This window comes from Zosterops lateralis (genome assembly GCF_965231275.1).
Source record: "Zosterops lateralis genome assembly, chromosome: 1".
In the NCBI taxonomy this organism is placed as follows: Eukaryota; Metazoa; Chordata; class Aves; order Passeriformes; family Zosteropidae; genus Zosterops; species Zosterops lateralis.
Window position 1 is genome coordinate 86,422,731 of NC_139762.1, and position 21,892 is coordinate 86,444,622.

Sequence of the window (21,892 nt, forward strand, 5' to 3'; positions counted from 1 at the left end):
TTTTAAATCATCCAGCCACACCAGCACCAGCCATGGTGCCAAAGTTCTGCCATCCTCAAAATTTTAGGAGCTGAAGATTTCCTTGCTCAAGTTTAATGTGTGGCAATATATTTATGCTAAACTCCTTTGAAGAAAAATAGCATGTTGTTATCATCATGATTATAAATTGCTCAGTCATTTTCAAAAGCAAGGTATGCAAACTATTTCATCTAAATCTAGCCTTCTGATAAAAATAATATAACTTGTTTTTATTTAGTATTATGAAACTCAATAAGCAATAATAATTTAAAACCAATTTGAGTAACTACATTCTTTGCATTCCCAATTAATGCTAATAGGGACTAGTAGCTGAACAGAAAAGCACATGGAAACATTTAGTATGTTCTTTGAACACAGGCTTAGCTACGCTGCAACATGTGGACTCAGTCCCTCCTCTGTCCTCCCTATCAACCACAAACAATGTTTTCCATTTCCAGGTTCTACATAGTGCACCTTGACTTACTGTGCCTGGCTAGAGACCAGGGCATGCCGTGATTAGGTATGAGGCCCATGGATCCAGTTTTCAGGATAACTCACCCCTGTCTCTGTCTAGATGATCCCTGCTTAGGTAATTTCACAGTGCTGTCTTTTCAGGCTTTCTGCCTGCCCACTTAGTCCCAGGGCAAAACACCTTTTGGGTATATACCAAAAAATATCTCAAAATATACCCTTTGGGGCAAAGCTGACCAGCCTAATGCTTGGCAGCTGCTGCCAAAGGGGCAGCTTTCCCTTGCTCACCTTCAGGTTCCTGCTGTACCTCCTGTGCTGGTTTCTAACTTAACCCCAGAGAGCCAGCCCACAGGAGAAATAACCCTGACAAATCCAGTAAGTCATGGAAGCAGTTGATGCAGGTGAAGGATCAGCAGGTGAGGGGAGGTGAAGCCCCATTACCTGACATGAAAAGCAAGGCACTCCCTTCACAGCAAGCTGTGATGGTGAGACAGGCATCACCAGCTTATGAGGCCTCCTCATCTTGGGCAATACTGTCCTAATCTTTTAGCCTGGAGAAACTGATGAACGACCAGCACTAGAAATAAAGAAGTGGCAGAGTCCAGAGAAAGAATGAGTGGAGTCAGGAAACAGATTATTCACATGCTGGATTTGTTTTCTGAAAGCCAAAGGGAAAATGGTCTGGGAAACAGAGCCCTGGTGGAACATAGGACTGTGAGGAAAGCTAGCTGCTAATGAGAAAGGCCAGCAGCTAGTGCCTCTGCTGCTGGGGAGGAGAGCTGCTGCCTGCAAAGAGACAGGCTTGATTCTGGCTGAGCAACAGCTGCAACAAGTTCCTGTCCAACCTCCATCTGTACCTAACCACTCCCAAGCAGAGGGATGGCTTCTCAAATGTACACAAGCTTAAAACAGACAAGTAGCAGTTTCCACTAGGCTATACTTAAAAAAGAAGCAAAGGATTACAGGCTTACTTTTCAAGAGGGCAGCTTTCCATTTAACTACATTACATCAATAGTAAAAATCTCTTGAGTTCCTATCATTCAAGCAGCAAGGCTTTTTTTCCCAGACAACACAGATTACATGAAGTGGGAAAGCTACCTGAGAATCTTACATTTGCTTCCCTGGATGAATCCCTCTGTGATTCACTATCTGAGGGGAACAGAAAGAAAATATAAAAGAGGAAACAAGTATCTTGTTAGCTAGGCTCAGTGATGCTTGTCAGTATATTATCTCCTTCAAAATCCAATTTTTTGCATCCATATCAACCAGTGAGAAAAATCCTGGGCGCACAGAGGATTGCTTGCTTTCCTCATTCATCTGCATCCAAGGCTTGCAAACCAGCATCAGCCTAAGAATCCTCACCTCGCTCCTTGCAAGGACTCGTAGCACTGCCACAGTAATACCGAAAGTACACATTTGTATAGTAAACAGTTTCACAGGCTGCACACTGTGTTCTGCCTGAGGATTACTACACCAGCATTCTGTAAGAACTATACATTTAATTTTTTATCTTAGAAGGATATCTAGAAAAGCTCAGTGAGCCAAGCTAGCAGAGATTCACTGAGTTCCTAAACAACTAATGCCCCCAAGAGACTTACTGAAACCTGTACTGATGCTAGTTGTTGTCAATGGGTAAAATCACAGTCTGCAACACCCAGCTAAGATTGGAGATAACAGAATTACAAGAATAAGGTGTTTGTGAACTTCCCAAAACACTAGTCCTTGAGCCCTTGTTAGTTAATATCTACTGGCTCTCACAACTTATGTGGATTTGGGGGGTGAGAGGCATGAGTGGCTCTGAGTACATTTGTGTGTTCATTTTCTGAACAACAGATTTTCATCAGAGCTAAAGAATGACCCACACTATTGGGTATTCTCCCTGCAGCCCCAGGCAACAAATCAATTTCAGAATAACCCAACTTATTCAGATACAATATTATCCTATTCTCGAGACACTTGAAAATGCTGGCATGGAACTTCAGTGCATGGTCAATACGGTCATGGGGACACAAACGAGAGCGTGTGACAGGCGGCAGGTGCAGATGCTCTAAGAGCAGCTTGGCTGGAGCACATCTCTATCCAACAATCACTCAGCCCATTAGCATAAAAATTATGTAGACATGCATCTTTTTAAAGGAAACAAAAATATACAATGCAGTTGTAGATGATTGTTTAAGTTACTTTTCACCATTTCAGAATTTTTAGTGTCTTTGGAGAATGCATGCTTATTCTACAATGCTATGAAAGTCCTACCAAAAAAACTCCAATCCTACAAAATTCACAGAGTGTAACTCCTTCTGTAGCTTATGTTTACTGCACAAAATGGAAGGAATATAGAGGTGATATAAAAAGTAACAGAGCCTTATCATGGCTTATCAGTAATTAACATTTTAAAAAAAAATTGGTTATTTTTTATAATTACATCTTCCTGCAACTTTGTACATTTTAAAATCTAGCTTGACATGGATGCATAACAGTAATCTTTACCAAAAAAGGCTGCACCTATTTATATACAACTTTTCTGAATATTTATAGATGTTCATATTTGAATTCATAATGCTGTATTAATTACACAACAGGGCAATAACAATAAGCTGTTACCTTCTGATTTCACCTAAAAAAGCTTTGAATAATAGAAAGACTTCTTTTTAATTAAAAGTCTTAGACAGTCTCATTTGACTAAAGCATTCTTTTAAGACAAAACCACCATAAATCTGCACTGTCAGTTGCTCTCACAAGCGTCTGTAAAACCCATAATCTAAAATTTGACACTGTTCAGACTCATATTACATTGCATTACAGCTTTTAAATGTCAATAGTAATGCAGGTTTAATAAGCAGGTCATAAGGAAATAATAGCTTTAAAGAAATTTCTTTGGAAAAGCAGATGTGGCATATAAAACTACCACTTAGTACCTAAAGTCTAATGTCTCGAGTATTTAGAAAGGTTGGCTGTCACTACCTGAAGTTTCTCTTTTTACATAACAATAAAAATAACCTGTAGTTGAAAGTAATAACTCAGTATTTCCCATGCTTCCTTTCTTCTCCTGAATTTTTTGCAGAAAATCTGAGTTCACGGGAAATTTTCGCTCATATTTTACATCCTCTTGTTTTGCTAACATCCACATAAAGAAACATAATAAATATCATCATAGTCAACTATACTGGAAACTTGCCCCTATACTCTAGATAGTGAAGTACAAATTCCATCAAGATAGAAGATATTCACTTTTGCCACTCCTACTTCTGGGTTTCACTTAAAACATTTCTGATGTATCCAATGTGGAATGCCTAAAACATGGAAGCCTGAGTCCAAAATTCAGCACATTCTGATATGACTAAGGATGGTTAATTTTCAGCACTACAGCTGAGCTCTTTGATGTTCCACTGAGCTTCAATTCTATTGCACAGGAAGCTCATTCATAAATCATGTTCATGTTAAAAAGCAAACAACAAAAAAAACCCCTTCAGGGCATATCTCTGGCTAACAAAATTATTTTTCAATTAAGACTTTACTTTTTGTACACCTAAAGTGAGTTCTGTCTTAGCAAACTTCAAAGTAATAACATATAAATATATTATTTCCCAGTAGTAATATTTTAATTCTTAATAAGTATTTCTCATAACCAAAGACCTGCTCACCTGGGGAAATAATGTAGAAAAAGTTTTTGAATTCATCCATCCAGACTTCTGCAAGACGCCTGTTATTTTTGTTGATTATCTGCCCTGTACCTCCTGGGAAAGTGTACGGTGTTGCTTTTCTGAACACGTGCCCAACATGTGAACAAGTTACAATTTCCAAAGTGCCACCACATTGCCAGATCTGGAAGCGATAGAACAATTATTGCATAGTTACAAGTTGTTAAAAAAAGTTCCAAAATATTAATCACTTGCTTCTGTTCCAAGGTGGGGAAACAACATTAGCTGAGGTCTAGAACAAATCCATACTGTATGGAAAAGAGCTGTATATTTTTTCCTGCTCAACAGCTAAAGAGGCACACAAGCCCAAGCAAGGCAGCATATGAAAATATTTCAGCCTCCACAGCAATACCTCATCAGCCAGAGATTACTTTAAAGAACTGGGTAAGCTGACCACAAAGGAAGGAAAGGGCTCTCATGAATCACAGGAACTAACAGGTGTCTAAAATAGTTCATTATAAAACGGAATCTCCACGTAAAAAACCCCATACATTTCCCAAGTCTCTGAAAATACTTTCAGTTTTATCTTGGACCTTAAAAAATGGCAGATTCAGAAAGCTGAAGTGCTTCAGAAGAATCTTCACTATTTACTTTTTGCTGACAAGAAAAATGAAATGAAATGGTGCTATTTGGTAGGAACAAAAATGAGAATAACACAGGTTAGGTCCAAAACCAAATGAACACATGAAATCATGAAGTCAGTAAAGAGCAAGAAGAGAGGGTTTGTAACAGAGGTGCTCACATTCCATTGACACATTTAACAATGCACTGATGACATCACCCTTAACTGATGCTCCCCCAACAGGTTTTCTACCTGAATTCCTTTTAACACACAAACACTCATTCTTCAGAATAACCATCTTAATCTTTTAATCACAAAGCTCCACCAACAATTCATCATGCACTTTTTACTGACAGACAGTCTTTGTGTATCTCTGCTGGAGGAACTTAATAGGGCAGGGAAGGGCCAGCTGCAACAGAATAGGATAATGGTGCAGGTGGAAGATCTGTGTTTTACAGAAATCCAGATGCACTGTTCTGATTAATTCATTAATGATTAATAGAGCACTGCAGAGTTTTACCTACCCTGAAGGAAATTTCTAAGTTTTCTCCACCCCAAATGTCCATTCCAGCATCATATGTTCCAATTTCCTGAAAGTAATCTCTGTCTATTGAAAAAAGGCCTCCTGCCATTGTAGGTGTCCTGAGGGAAGAAAAAAAACAAAAAAACCCCCCACATCAGTCACTATAAAAACATTCTTAGATAGATTTCACACTTACACTGACAAAATAGCTGTTTATTTCCCAAGTTTCTAACATACTCCTTCTCAGTAAGCTTCCCTTCAAACTCTGTTACCATTGATGTACTTGCTGGCTCAAATTTTTCCGGAGATGGAATTTAGTAGTGGCAGTTCTCCTTATTTTCTCACTTCAACCTGGTGTCTAGATAAACAGTCCCTAGAAATCTGCTGTCATTCCTGAGAAGGACTTCTGGCTCCAATGCTTGTAAACTCATAAAAAAGAAACCAGTTTCATACAGGAAAATTATACTTCAGGCTACTGCTCTTGAAACAGTTTTGGGAGGCCATTAAGCAGCCTGCTTGCTTTCACTTTTATTGCTTCATACAAGAAAATTGTACAGTCAGGGTTACATCCAGATTTTCCTTACAGATTCTTTATTGGTATACAAAAAAAAAAATAAAACTCTGCTAGTAGTTTCTCAGAGTTTTAAAAATGTCTCCCAAATTTAAACTTTTTTTAGATAACAAATATACAATAAGTAAATCACATGTTAGGTCTATGACATAACTTTGTACTTCAATTAATTACTTTTAGCTTATCTGATTTTATATCACTAGCTACTTTCCTGAATGTTTAGGACTTTTTCTGAAAGACACATAAAATACAAGCTAGGTGACGAGTTAACTAAAAACTCCTATGTCTTTTCCCCCACTAAAAGGAAACGGGGAAGAGAGAATTACAATTAGCCATATCCTGAGAAGACCTCTTAATTTCTTGAACTAAAGACAAAGAAAAACCAGCAAAGACCAGATCCTGAGCTTTACTGTAAGTAAATAATTCCCAATTTTCAGAAAAGTAAGGACAGAAAATGTACATTTCCAACTGTTAAAAGGTACACATTACCCCCAAACTATCTTTCTCATTACCTTTCTCATAAACCTACATGACATCCAAGTATAAATTCACCTCCCATCCCTCCTTTTAAGACTTAAGGTTTGCATATAAATGCACATACACAAATATACATGCATACACTAAAAAAAAAATCAATGCATAGTTACAAAATACAGTTTACTTTGTTATGGTAAAAGATAAAAATGAGGTTCAATTTAAAAAAAAAAAAAAAAGCTTTGTTAAAAACGTATGTATCATTATAAGTGCTATCTGAAACCTAGCAATTCTGCAGTAATTAGCAAAAATAAATGAAAAAATATTTCCAAAGTGACAAAGTGACTGATTCCTTTATTGCTACCAAAAGTTACCAACAACTGATCCATGCAAGAACTTTTATGTTGTTCCTTCAACCAGGCAAAAAAGATGCTACAATGTTTGACTACGTACTTAACAACATTAAGTACTTACTTTCAAGTTGATCATAAAAAGCAAATATCAGATAAAGATTTTAAACCAATTTAATAATTTTTCTTTACCTAACAGGGAGGGTTCGGTCTCCTTTCCGTCGATCCATCTCTCTCTGAGGAACAGGGTACCAACGAAAATTCAACTTCCAGTTGAAGCCACCATAGGTCATGTCAGAGCCTGCCATATATTCAAAGGTGTCATCACTGATTACATCAATGATGGGACACACTACTGTCCTCCTAGGAAAAGGAAAGAAGCAAAATTATTAGATTTTAAATTAGTAAAATCTATTAATCAAAAGGGTAAAGATGCTTTTTTTAAAATATTGTTTTTAACACATACAGTTGAAATTTTTATAATACCATCTCTTAATAACATTATTCAATAAATTATTAACAGGAAACTTACTAAAATTCTGTCCCACTAATTGTAAATCTGATACAATTTTGGCAATGGTAGATTTTTTTTAAAATCATATTTGCATTATTATCAGTAATAAATGTTCATCCCTCTGCAAACAGAAATAATGATCCCAACTTTCTTATTACTACATAGTGATTAGATAGAATACAAGAGGTTCTTGTATCTAGTTGGTCAAAGTAACTTGCGTATTTTGAAATTAAAACTTGGATATTAACTCTGGGTAAGTATTTTTATTCATCCTCAGGACTAGGAGATGATAGTAAATGTTAACAATGTACAACTACTGCATCATAGTCGATACAAAGTGGCCTTGTTGTCCCTTGCCCTGAGATTATTAATACTTATATTCACAGAAACCAATTCTAATTATCTTAAAGACACTTTAGTAACTATGCTCAAAGCAGGCTCCCTCTCATGGGAAGTTCTGCAAAAAGATTCAGAGGTTGCTTGCAACTGAATTCAAAGGACTTAAGATATTTGCACAAATTGTAACAATATGTATTGTAGTCTCACAAAACCTGATTAATGATAACAGTTTACTTTGTCTTTACACAGTACTAAACAAAGATTCTTCATTATTTGTGGCTTATTCATCATGTAACAATATTTTGTAACATCAAATTGTAAGTGTGATTTTTATCTATAACAATAAAAAACTAAGGATCTTTAGCACCGTAATTTATTCTATTTAATATGTTGTCTACTAACAGACTAGCGGACAACTGCAGCTACTGTTCAGATGTATGAATATTTTATAAAGCAGACAATTCTCTCCCTTTTGTCCCCAATACAATTCCCATCGTGCATATAAGTGTAGATCAGCATGATTCCAGTAATTGTTCTAACTTTAGAAAATACATCCCAGAAGACAAAGATACAGCCCAGATTTCCGCAATCAAAACCATTATGTGATAAAGAAATCAAAATGAGAGCCTGAAAACAGCTCTTGTTCACAATGTTGGTGCTACATGAATCAGGACTTGATTCCTTTCTCAAGAATATCATCCCAAATTCATGAAGTGATAGGCCAAGCTACAGACCAAAGACCTCAATTTCCCCTAATTCCTCAATTTCATTAATTGCTCCCACTATTTAATGCATTATTCCATGCATCCCAATATAAACTTCACTTGAAACAGAATTTTACTTTTAAAAGTTTAACTAAATTAGCCTTTTATCCTTATACCAACGAGAATTTATTCAGCTCTTCAGAAAGTAGATATTTGCTTGTAGGCTATTTTGTAATACTTAGACAATTCCTTAAAAACTGAAAAAACCCAACATGGGTGAATGGATGGATAATTACCTGTCAGCTTTGATCCTTGCCAGCAGAGGTTCAAGCCAGCCTACTGTACATTCACAATGAGCATCTAGGAAGGTGATGACTTGGCCTTTAGAAGCAGCAGCCCCCTTTAATCTCGCTCTAATCAATCCAGAACGCTGTTCCATTCGGATCACGTGAACAGGTACTTTTAATTTTTTCACATAACTCTCCAGTGGTCTTTTCAAGAAGTCTGTAAAGAATGATCAGAATAATCAAAACTTTGTTACGTAGCTCAGCTTCTTTTTTTTCAATGAAGAGTCTTGAATTAAGACACATTTCCCCTGTTCTTGTCTATCCTTTTTCTACTTTCTCGGCTAGTTTCCTCTACACTTCACAATACTCTTTTCCACATCTCCCAAGTGATTCACTCAATAGCACAGAAAGTTCTTCCTCCTATTTCTTCAATATGGAACACACAAAAAGGAAGAGAGGGTAGAACGCTTACACAAAACTCAGATGGGATTCTCAAGTTTTTACCGCAGAAAAGATGTGATATTATTTTCAAAAACACGCACAAGTGCTCTTGGACATAACACTTCTCTGCCAAGGAAATATAGATATGGTTTGGCTAGCTGAATACAATGAATTGCCTCCTACAGCACTGCAACTTACAGATAATTTCTTTGTGAGAAGTTTAAAGCACAATCAAACTGATTTTTCAAATGTGCCTTCTCTAGGGTTTTCTGGCTAATGTTTTTTCTATTAGATTATCACTATGACACCTAAAAGAAAAAAAAGATAATAAGTTATACATAAATGAGAATCTGTAACACCAAAAAATTCCAACATAGCATGAACTATAAAGAAAAAGTTATTTAAAATACAACAGCCAATTACCATACACTTAGAGACTCAAAATTACTTGCACTGCAAAGAGCTGTTGAGTTGTGATGATTGATATCAAAGGAAGAACAAAGAGATGAGGGAGAATGCAATGGACAGTCACAGAGACAGACTTCTGCAGTAACTTGCAGTTTCTAAATGTGTAAAAAAGGCAAAATAGTCTTCTTGCACAGCTATGGAATATTAGATTGCACACTCAAAGCACATGGGAGCTGAAAGTTGTACAACAGTGCATGGGCCTGTGGTCAGATTTCACATGAGGTAGAAGGTAACTCACACAAAAATAAGTGTGACACTGAAGGGGTGATGAGGGGAAGCTTGGTATGAACTTTTAGTGACTCTTTTGTAAACCTCAAGAGGCATGGCTGACTTGAAGGTGATTACCATTCCTTATCACTTCTCCAGATGAACGAGTTCTAATTGCCTTCTCACTTTTTTCTGTGCATTGTTAGACTGCCACTAGAACCCACAGAAATAAGTTCTGACATGTCTTAAAAGCTAAACTGTGCTAAAAGTACGGAAGAGTTTGACACATCTAAATATTTGTCTCCAGAGAAACTCAAAGCAAGTTAATTCTTATTTTGCATATGCAGAGAGACTCAAATTAATACATGTTTCTTAGTACAAACCAAGTGTACATGTCTGAACATTTTGCAAGGCTTTTGGGGTTGAGCACAGAGATCATGACTGAGTTTGTAGCAAATAGTCTCATCTCTTTACAGTGTAGCTTTCCAAAGCCACTAATTTACTAGTATCACTAGCCACTAAATTGCTAGTATCATGGCAATATTTATAGCTTTAATGTACACATGATATACACAGAGAGACTGTGCAGCATTTCTCTCTATGCTCACCATCTGACGAGCAAGTCACACAAATCAACATGCTTCTCTGCACATTTCAGGTGTAGTACTGATAAGCTTTTAAAGTAGTTTCATCCACTTTAAACTTAAATGAATGAATATGGGCTGTGACATTGGTTCTTGAATGTAGTTACATTAACAGGATGGTAAAATTCTGGCAGGAGGAAGAGAGAAAAATTACAAAAATACAACTGCAGCCAGTCAAGAAACACAATCTTACATTACAGAAAGTCATGCTCAGTGTATTTCATATGAAAATCTTGAGCTTACCTACATTTTCTTGGTAAAGTATTTAAAATTTCAATTTATCAAGTACTTTTAACTTTTTTTTCTCTAAGAAAGAATCAGAGATGTGCACAGTGTTTTCACTAAGTGAGAAAAAGGTTAAGAACAGTCCTTCTCTCATGTTTAAACATATCCATAAGAGCATTCTTATGAACTATCACTTTGTTCAAAGCTTCAGAAGGAATTATTTCCAGAAACAAAACATCGTGACAGAACTCCAGTAACTGTGTCCTTAAAATACCACTAGAGCTTCAGCAAAATATGCAGAAATGATTAAGCTTGATATCTCACCCCTATAAAAGCATAGGAAATAATTCAGGCATCAAGATTTCTGAAGTTCCTTTGCTATGAGCAGTCAGGGTAAAATGCTCAAATCTAAGCAGCTATTTTCCCTCCAGAACACCTTCTCTAAGAGCAATCTTACACATCCCTTACAAATTGCTCCCTTTGTTCCAGTAGCAGGAATCTAGCTATTTTGATTAGTCATGCAGCCAGAAACTAGTAACAGTTTCTTATAAGGTAAGACTTGATTTTTTCCCTTAATTTTTTTTCCCTTAAAGAAAAAAATGAATATTTAAATAGTCTTTTAATGAATGCAATACATTTTGGCCTACAAGAAACATCAGGATAAAGCCATGGAGATTATTTTTTTATACAAACCTACTGGTCATACTAAATTCTATATTGAACACTGAGATGTGAAGCTTTATGTGTTACAGAGTCAGCTGCTTATAAGAGACCCAGGATTAGAGCTGACTAATTTTTCAGCATTGCTTCATACACTTCCGACAGAGTGAGGTTTGATAATATTTTTTAAAAATCCAAACATCTCCACAATACTTCTGATTTGGAACAATAAGAATTCGTGTCGCTTCACAGGTGTAGCTATAACTCTTTGTGGTGGATATTCTTTTCAAGCCTTCTGTCTATCAAAAGGGTGTACAGTTTTACCAAGGACTGAGCATCTTCTGTGGAAGTAGCAGAACTAAGGAAACCAAAAAAGCAAATATATTCCGTTCAAGTCAACTAAGGGCACCAGCTGAAAAATACCTTGCCAATTCTACTACCAAGTTACACTGAAATAAATATAAATGAAAAATTAAGTTTCAAACTTTTTTAAAATTTAACTACAATAAAATACAGGTTAATAATATTTATAAAAATGCAAACTTTTTAAAACAAGTATGAATATTTTTTTAAGTATTGTTGGCAGGATTTAGTTGCAGTCACATTGCTTTGACCTGTATCTCTGTGGCTAAGTAATGTGGATGTAGTGTGTCCTGATGCAATCTGCCTACCACACTTGGGTGCTGACCTAGTTTGAGGTACCAGCTAATGGTGATTTCTCCTGTTAACTGTTTTGAACAGGAAAAGTAAAGATCAATACTTAAAACCTAAAGTTGCAGTTCCAATCAGTAACTAGAGAACGATGTTACAGATACAGTCTTGTTTCTCCAATGCTTTCCTTTTGGGTATAAAAAAAATGCATGCTATTATGCAAATTCATTATTCTAAGAGCATGACACTAGCAGGTACAAAGTGTGCTTCAGGCAGACTGAATGCTTACTTTATCCCAATTAAAATGACTCTGATGTTAGAATTCAATATACAATAATACTCAGGCTGAACATTGTCTTTTTCTGGAAAAGTATGCTGTTTTAATTCAACACAAACAGAATACTTAAGCAGCAAACACAAACCCTTCACATCTTCAGGCATCGTACCCTTCTGTTTTGTTTAATGTAAAAGCATGCTTGATGGAACCAAAACAAGTTCTTGGAAAACAGAACAAAAAAAAAAAAAACCCTCTAAATAATTGTTGAAAGTAACAACAAATAAAAGATGCCTAAGTGATCTGAAATGAAGATGGCAGGCTCCAAAATGAAATACTGGAACAGGTTCAGTAACACCACCAAAGAAAGTATGATATGCTCTCTAAGCCTGGAATTAAGTTAATTTGTTTTTATTACCAAACCCAGAAACAGAAAATTTATCTAGAGAAAGCCACACACTTTTTTAAGTGGACTATAATTCTATGATTCATAGTGAGGACACTTATTGCTATGTTGAAATTGATTTTTTCTAAAACAGAAATTGAAGAGGCAAAACATAAGTAATATGATGTCTACATATTCTAATATTAGCTAGCTCTTTATTTCTAGGTCATACTGAAAGCTGACTTGTCTCAAATAATAATTAGCACTGATTTGAATTAATTCCAAGAACTGTTTTGATAAATAAAATGTAAAATTTTTACATAAAGGTTAAAAAATTACAATAAACTAAGAAGGATAATTACAAATTACCTACAAGTGCAAAAAGCAAAAATTTGATGTTGTGCCTTTGTAAAAAACCAAAAGTCAATCATGCCTCTCATTTAATCTTGAACACGTTTCTGTGGCACTTTGCATAGGCATTTCTCCTCTGCTGCCAGAATGTAATTGTATTTATGCTTCTATTCTTTCTTCCAAATTGCAGTGGAATTAGCTGAAGCACTTAGAGTTGATGCCTTAAGTTTTAACTTTCATATTTTCCAGATTCTGTACTGCATTAGTATATAACTCTGAACTTCATATAAAGTGTTAGCAAGTCCTCTTCACAGTTTAGTCAGACAAAACAATCCTTTTCCAACCTGAGAACCAAGGATACTGTTGCAGCTTTAGGCTCAAGAAGTATAAACAACAGAAAATTGAGGAGAGCAATCTGTGAGGATGGGACTTTATAACCTGAAGCTGTAATTGGACAATTAACTCCAATATGTAAATGGACTAAAATTCATAAAAGTGTGAAAATCTGTGACCTTTTGTCCTTCTTGGGTATAGCCCTGGTCAGGCTCTTGTACTGCCCAAGGTGAACCCTTTGAAAGTGTTTTAAATAAATACCTATTTTATTCTTGTAACATTGTCTGGCCTCTGTTCCAGGAAGCCTCTCTAGGCATCAGAGTTCAGTAAAAAAGGAAAGGCAAAAGCAAGTGAGAGTGCCTAAGAGAGGAAAGGAGCAGAGGACAAGTGCAAACACAACCCAAGTGCTTCCTCAGGAAAGCAGAGCGGTGAGAGTGCAGTTCACTGATGGATCTGTCCTCAGCTACTCTGCAGGCAGCCATGCTCCACACCAAGCCAACCTGGGGCAGGCTAGCTAGGACACGCCAGGCATCATGCACACACACATAACCTGAGGGAGCAACTCAGCATATTTGCTACCACCTTAGTGCTGGAGCAAAAATCCATGTCTAATGGTCTTCAGCTACAAAAACTCCTGTTACCCAGTTCCTAACTATCCTAAAACCTCTCATTAGCCACTGCTACCCATGTACCATAGGGATACTTGGGGCAAATCCAGCACCTCTCTTTATACACATAGATCTTGTCATCTGGACAACAGTCAGACATCTTACTCTGAAGCTGGAATTGCCATAGGCAGCAAAACATGAATTTTGCATCACTGGAATGAGAAGTGACAGGCTGAGATGTCAGCAGGCTGTAAAACCCTTTGATGTCTGACACATGGGAATTCCTTCTGATACAGGCAACAGCCTACAACTGGTCACTGTCAAGACTTTTTTTCTAGTGGCCTACTAGCCATTGGTTCTAGTAGAAAACTTTCAAAATCAAAATGGAGGGGAAAAAAAGGTGGATCAATATAAAAATATAGATGTGTTTTATTTAGTAAACCTGTACTCTCCTCTCCCCTCCATTTGCCAACACAAGGAAAAAAAAGTACCTCATAACCCACACCATCAAGAAATATTAAGCAAAGAACAAGCCAAATATCAACTATTAACCAAAATTAAATGTTGATTATTATATAGAATATTATTTTTATTTCTAATATGCTGCAATTTAAAAATACTATGAACACTAAAATCTAAACAATATTATTATATTTTACAAAAAAATCAGCTTCAAGTTTTGCTTATTACACATGGCAAGTTTCATTCTGTAGCATGGGCTTTTCATCTGGAGCACTATTTATTAAGAAATGGAACCTCTTGCAGCACAGAAACTGAATTTTAACTTCCCATAAACTGAATAACCAAAATTGATCCCTCTGAACACCAAGCCTAATGGACAGTAAATTTAAATGCGTGCAACAGAGTCCCCTTTGCTATTACTCACCATGTGATTCAAGTATTAAGCACCCTCAAGCTGTACGAATGTGCTAAAATTCCAAATGCAAAACACTAAAACTGTAACAGAATAAACCCCCAAGCAAACACAAACTCCACGCTGTCAACGGAAGAGCAAACAGACAGATGAAGTTACATCATATTTCAGTGCAGAATGATCCATCTGTATTTCAAAATGGGCACTGTCTCCCCCTGCCCCAGGTACTGTGTTGTGCTAAGGAAGGCTAAGCCCACATCAAATCAGCTTCAGTTTTTGAAATTGTCTTGGGTTATGTAACCAAAAAAAATGTTTATTCTATTCCATCTGTTAAAACCAGTTGGGGAGGTGTAACTCCAGGGGAAGTATCTCCCCTTATCTCTTGTAACTCCAGGGGGAAGTGGGGCAGTTGCCTTCTTATAATGGGCCAGCTGTTAAAACTAGGTAGGGCATTGTTCCTTATCTCCTTCGACCCTCTGGGGCGGGGCAGATATCTTTTGGTAATGGGCCATTAAGGTTCACTAATGACATGACACATTACATCATCCCATTGTGAGATGCTCCACCCAGTGGGGGGAGCCAAACTGTTCCTACCTACCTAAAAACTGAGATGTAAGGACACCAGATTGTGGTTTTCCACTGGATTTCCAAAGGAAAACTGGACCCATCTCGCCATCACTAGACCCTTTCTACAAGGACCATCTCTACTCCAACAGAACTACATCTGCCACTCCAGAAGGGCTTACTTTGGACTGCTTCCAACACTCTGACCAACCGGGCGTCAGGTTGTATTTCTGACTCTGTCAGGGCTTCGAGAATTTTCTGTTTGTTTTGTTTGCTTGTTTTTTGTACTACTACATTTGTATTCTTAATATTTCTAGCAAAGAACTGTTATTCCTATTCCCAAATCTTTGCCTGAAAAGCCTTTAATTGCAAAATTTGGAAGGGGCGGGGGGGACGGTTTACATTTTCCATTCCCAGGGAAACTCCAGCTTTCCCTGGCAGATATCTGCCTTGCCAAACCAAGACATGAATATAAAGAGCAGCAAGCTAAGGTTTGAGGTTATCCTTACCTCTCTCACTGGCGTCATCGACGAGGACGATCTCCTCCAGCATGTGCCGCGGGGAGCGGTTGATGACGCTGTGCACGGTCCGCAGCAGCGTGCTCCAGGCCTCGTTGTGAAACACAATGACAACGCTCGTCGTGGGAAGGTTGTCTGCATACACCTTCGTTTTACACCTATGAGCCAAATTAGAGCAGGTGTTTGTAAAGGTCAAGACTTCAGTTAGAGCTCCAAGTGTGAGGTTTCTCTCTTGAGTTGATCGCTACTAACATCTCTGATATATTAATTTTATGCAGAGTGTGACAAAGGAGCACGCGGTGCACATTTTATACATGCTCAAAGTGCTGTAAAGTTCATCAAATTAAAAGAGAATTGTATTAACTTTCCAAAGTTAGCATAGAAAATCATAGGTTTAGCTCTCGTAACAGCATATATAGGGCATTTATGTAAACTATGACATACACTTGAAGTAACCCCAAATTGCAGCCAAAATTTTTACATTCTGCAAAGCTATTTTAAAACAAATGTTTTCGTTAACTTCTAGAAAAATCAATACACTGTACACAAAGTACTGATCACAATTCTGAAAAAATTCCAATTCTGCTCTAAAATATAACCACACAAACATAAGTGTTCTCTGCACAGATCTGCTCCTCCTGCACATTTAAAAATGACACAGTTACTTATGTAAGTTTTGATGTTATTAATCCTTTAAGAATCAAAATTAAAGAGATATATGCAGATCTCAAACAAAAGGAAAACTCTGAGGTGGAAAAAGAAATATATTCAATGGAGCTCCGTTCCAACAAAAAAGCTTTTATTAGATCTCAAATTGTTGAGTCAGTTCACTGTAATGTAACCTGATCTAAATGCTACAAAAATACATTAACGAGTATTCATGACTATCATCCTAACAGCAGCACTGTCCAAGGGCTTGAGAAGCACAGACTGCATATCCTCTACCCTAAATAGACAAAAGCAATGCTCAAGGAACAGCCTGCCAATACAACAGGATCACGGTGTCAGCATCCAATTCCATGCCAAACAGTGACACCAGGAATGTCAGCCAGAACTAGGCTCCCAACATCAATATTTTATTTGCTGGATAACTCATTTAGCCAGAGCTCTTCTCGGAGCAGCTCTCGCAGCAAACCAGCATTTTGGCTCTGAGGTGGTGACAAAAGCCCACCGTGCACAGACATCTCAGAAAGCATCAGTAAGTCCAGGTGCAAATAAAGAAATACCTGGAAGGGCTTCTGTGAAATCATTTCTGAGAATTGAAGCAGTTGGATGAAGTACTATCTGCCTTCAATATTATACCTACTTATTATACAACCATGCCAAATTTAATTATTCATCACACTGAACTGAACATCATAAAATCTTTATGGAAAGCTCCCATATATCCCTATGTTATCCTGATTTATTTCACACGTAAAAAACCAAAACAAAACAAAAAAACAACTTGCAAAGCATGCCAACTGAAAAAGCTACTTCTTTGGTATCCCTTGAAAAATAAAATAGCTTTTCACAAAAACACTATGAATTTCAGATAAAAAATTCAATCATAAGCCAAATAATTTTATCCCCATGTTTGCCACTTTTTCAGTGTACTTTGCTACTTTAAGACAAAAATGTTTTATTCCTCCTGCTGCACTGCTCCCTAGACCAGAAAAAAAGTCTCTGATTGTAGACCTTCAACTACAATAGTAATACAAATTCACCAATCACTTCTCTACTTTTTGGAAGAATATTTGTAAAAAGTCGAGAGAAGCCTGTTAGCAATTCTCTATGAAAAGCAGTAACAATGTGTCATTCAGCAGGAATATCATGCTGGGATAGCCACAGGATCTACTATTGTGGTATGAAATCTCTCATCTTCAGCCTTGCCTTTTATCATGGTTTTACAGAAGATTTTATTTTACTGAGCTCAAATCAATTAAGTGGTATAAACGTCAGCCAGGTGATCAGGGACTACAATGTTTATACAGCATTACACTGTCTTAGAGTATAAATATATCAAAACATTTGAGATCTGTCATTGAGGGAGAACTTTTTAGCGCTAACAGGAAGGCTTACAGGAATATTTTGTGGACTGCCCTCCCCACTGCAAGGCATTCCTCCTGCTCTGTCCTGCAGAAGGTGAATCTCCACTTTGCCATAATGAAACATGTCTATTCTCACCCCCAGAGATCGGCCCTTCCTGGGCTAACAGCTTAGGAGTGACCCTACACTGGCACTTGGTTGTTGGCTGGGTTTAACCCATAACACTTGCTTACCAATATGTAAAAAACTGGTTAAAAAACCCCACAAAAATATGTTACTGCCATGTGTAACACAGGGGTGGTTTCATAAGAAAACTGGCTTGACATTTTTGAATGCTATTCTTTATAAAATGTTTGGTATGAAATTATTCGGGAAAGAGTCACTGATGCAGGCAAGACAGATGAAAAGATTGAAAGTATGAGATCTGTTTTTTAGTATTTCTTTTACCTGCCCTTCTATACATATCTTTTAGCTCTATCTGTACAAATTGCTATGAATACATACAAATAAAACCTCCTGTTTTTAATTTTGAAAACACTGGTAACTCTGTCCCCCCAGAAATATATTGCTGCAGAACATAAGACAAATAAAATAGAACACTTGATGCCTGTGATTAGACATTAGCCTTCTAAGGAAAGCTCATGTTTTATTCTATTAACAAACATTTAAATTAAGAATTCTTTTTGTCTTTCATTTGAAAACAAATTACCCTAGAAAGGAGTACTATAGAATTTAAAATAAAGCATTAGCTTCAACCAAGTTATGCAACATTAGAAGCAGAATAAAACCATGAGGGGTATGACACACAGGCTATGAATTAAGGACAATTTGAATTTTAATGAGCTACTAATACATTATGTTCCTTTTGTTGGATCATGCCTCAAACAGTTTTAAAATTGAGTGCATAACATTAGGAAGGCATACCATCTCCAGTAATTTAATGAAGACTCCACACAGCAGCTGAGTGTCTACTCCTCATGGAATGCATCATCCATTCCTCAATCAACAGCATTCACTATGCAAACTCTCAGCTATGTGACTCCATATATTATTTAGATTGAGGAAACTCCCTAAGAAGATCACATATTTAAAAAAAAAAAAAAAACCAAAACAAAACACATAGACTTCTGTCCTATTACCTAAAGACACAGAAAAAGAACAGGCCAGATTGCTAAAATACAATCAGAGTGATGAAAAAAGAAAAAGGGGAAGTTTAGAGTGACAGCTTCTGTCTTCCTAAGTCCTTGTGATGGGTGATAAAGCCCTGCGAAACTGGAGATGGCTGAACATCTGCCTGCCTACAGGCAGGTGTGCATGGATTCCTTGCATGTGTGGCTTTTACTTTCCTTATAAGTTTTTTCACTTTTACTCTTCTGATTTTCTCCCCCAGCCCACTGTCAGGGCAGTGACCAAATGGCTGCATGGGGCTTAGTTGTCAGCTGCGGTCAAACCACAACAGAAATAAAGTGGAAAATTACATAGGAAATAGAATTAAAATTATCAAATATTTTTAATGCCCCATCAAAATCAGGTGTGAGGCATGACTCTGCTCTGACTTCTGTAAGATGTCCACAGTTACTCTTCACAGAATTTATCTTTTTGCAATGTTGCATCATATATTTAGAATATTGAGTATTGCATTCTGGTCTGGGGCCTTTAACATGAGAAGAACACACACTTGTTGGAGCAAGTCCAGAGGAAAGCCACAAAGATGATCTGAGGGCACCTCTCCTATGCAGACAGGCTGAGAGAGCTGGGGTTGTTCAGCCTAGAGAAGAGAAAGCTCTGGAGAGACTTTATAGCACCATCAGGACCTAAAGGGGGGACAAGTCAACTGGAGAGGGACTTTTTATAAGGGTCTGTAATGACATGACAAGGGAGAATGGCTTTGAAATAGGGCTAGTTTAGATTAGATAATAGGAATAAATCCTTTACTGTGAGGGTGATGAGACACTGGAACAGGTTGTCCAGGTTGTGGGTGACCCTGCAAGTGTTCACACCCAGACTGGATGGGACTTTTAGCAACTTGGTCTAGGAGAAAGTGTCTCTGTCCACAGCAGCGGGGCTGGAACTAGATGAGCTTTAAGGGTCTTTCCAACCCAAACTATACCATTCCATGATTCTATGATACTGTGATTCTATGGAAATAGTTTGTAGTTCATTACAACTACATAGTTAGTCCACACTTCCCCAAGAACACCCCCTAAGGGCAGTGTAACAAGTCAGAATATTTTATAACTTGAAATCAAGTTTAATGGACTAAAAGCAAAGAAAGGTGGACAGATCCTAGCATTTATCTATAATACTGCTAAAGAAAAACAATGACAACAAAATAAATACATGTTGTTGTCCCTTACACCTGTACCCAGAATTTCAAAGTTTTAAATCCATTAGAAAAGCCTTTTAAATGAAAGTCTAAAAGCTACTTTGAGTTTTGTTTTGCTTGTAAGTTGAATCTCTCACAGAAGCTCTGCAGGTTTTACATGGGGAGAGGTCCAGAAAAAAAACTGAGAGAATTTTATTCAAGAGATTAAGTATAACCACTTGGAAACTACCTGATGCTACTTCAAATGCATCTGAAGAGCCTCCGAATAAACTGCTTTCCTACATTCTCTTTCAGCTCAAAGTACAAATAGTCCACAGGAGACATTACAAAAATAACCAGAAGAGACAAGCAAGGCAATTATGTCCAAATAAAATTAAGCCATTAAATCTCAGTTTAATTGTTGCTTCAGCACAAACTTGCAGGCAAAGAAGACGTTTCATTTTGTACTTTCTACAACATCACAATCATACACACTCAAGCCTTCTCCACATCTGACAGAACTGGAAGCCTCTCTTCTCTCACACCAGTGAAGGAACAAGGGAACAAATGTACTTTGCCACTGCAAAGGAAAAAGAAATTTACCAGATGATCCTACAAGATGCTTCAATTGAATTTATCAGAAGGTGAAATTCTTCTGATACCTATTTGATCTCCTCAGTGTCCAACTCAGAGATAAAAAAGCTACCCACCCTAGCCACAACCAGGCATGCAGAGACTCCAGAAACTTGGGACATTACCTGTGCTGTCCTCATGCTGCCTCTGTCAGTTTACTGTTGGGTCTTTGACAAACATTTCAAATATTACGTTAGAAAAACCTTGAAACTGTGCAGCCATCTTATTACAGAATAGCACTTGGCATTTTATCAATATTATAAAATTGCATTCATGGATCAATTTACTTACAATTATTCCTGAAACCCAAGATTGAGTGCTACATGTGTAATGTTGGCAAATCTTGAAAGACATATATTTACAATGTTAGTAGTGATCTCTGCACACCCCTCAAAGGCATGCTAAATCATTTCTGAAAGTGAAAAACAAGGATTTACTATTTGGATAGCTCTTAAATACCTGTTCTTAGGCCAAAAATTCACACCCCAAAGAAAGCTATAAGCAAGGAAGAGGTCTTGTAGGAAATAATACTTATGCAGTGAAACACAATGAGGAAAACCTTTTTCACTGAGGCAAAACACAAAATAAATTCTAGGTCATTTCTAGAAAGATGAGGCCATAATTATAATCTGCATTAGAAATAAATGCTAAATTTCTGAAATACTAAAGGGCAAATTTCTACCCCTTCTGATGATGCCAACATGTTATTCTCCACAGGGAGAAATGAGAGAACAAGATACACACTGGATTTTTTTTTTTTTTTTTTTTTAATTTTAAATATGGATTGTTCAAAACAAGGCCACTGATACTTACCTAGTCATGAAAATTAACAGAGTCAGACACTACCTGAGCCATGATTTGCTCTACTTGTTTCCTGTTTTAATCCCATATTCCACCAGCCTTTCAGAGAAACAAGTCATGAGCAATAATTTACAACGGCTCAAAAACATTAACAGCAGTAAAACATGTATGCAATCCTTGTTTTCTAGCCCAGTGCACACAGCCCAGAGCACTCTGATAAAGGACAGAGATGGAACACAAGTAAAAGTGTCTCCTGTGCACTGAGCAGCTCAGTTGGGAAATCCCAGTGGAGCTCAGATTGGTGCTTGTACGTGCAGTACAATAACACAGTGCCAATGCGTTTTTGAAAGCTGAACTAGCAACAGATTGGGGCAGGAAGGGAAGCATGTTTAGTCATCTTACAAATTTAGT

At 37.1% G+C, this 21,892-nt stretch overlaps 1 protein-coding gene across 2 annotated transcripts in view; it reads right to left on the reverse strand.

The window, feature by feature from the left end:
- GALNT1 (polypeptide N-acetylgalactosaminyltransferase 1) overlaps positions 1-21,892 on the reverse strand; it is an 87,534-nt gene that overhangs the window by 9,101 nt on the left and 56,541 nt on the right. For both annotated transcript variants that reach the window (XM_083868201.1, XM_083868202.1), the window contains 5 exons: positions 15,706-15,872; positions 8,521-8,728; positions 6,860-7,030; positions 5,274-5,391; positions 4,131-4,311 (listed from right to left, as the gene is read on the reverse strand). In XM_083868201.1, coding sequence (XP_083724327.1) covers positions 4,131-4,311; positions 5,274-5,391; positions 6,860-7,030; positions 8,521-8,728; positions 15,706-15,872 — 845 coding nt within the window. The remainder of the gene's footprint in view (positions 1-4,130; positions 4,312-5,273; positions 5,392-6,859; positions 7,031-8,520; positions 8,729-15,705; positions 15,873-21,892) is intronic.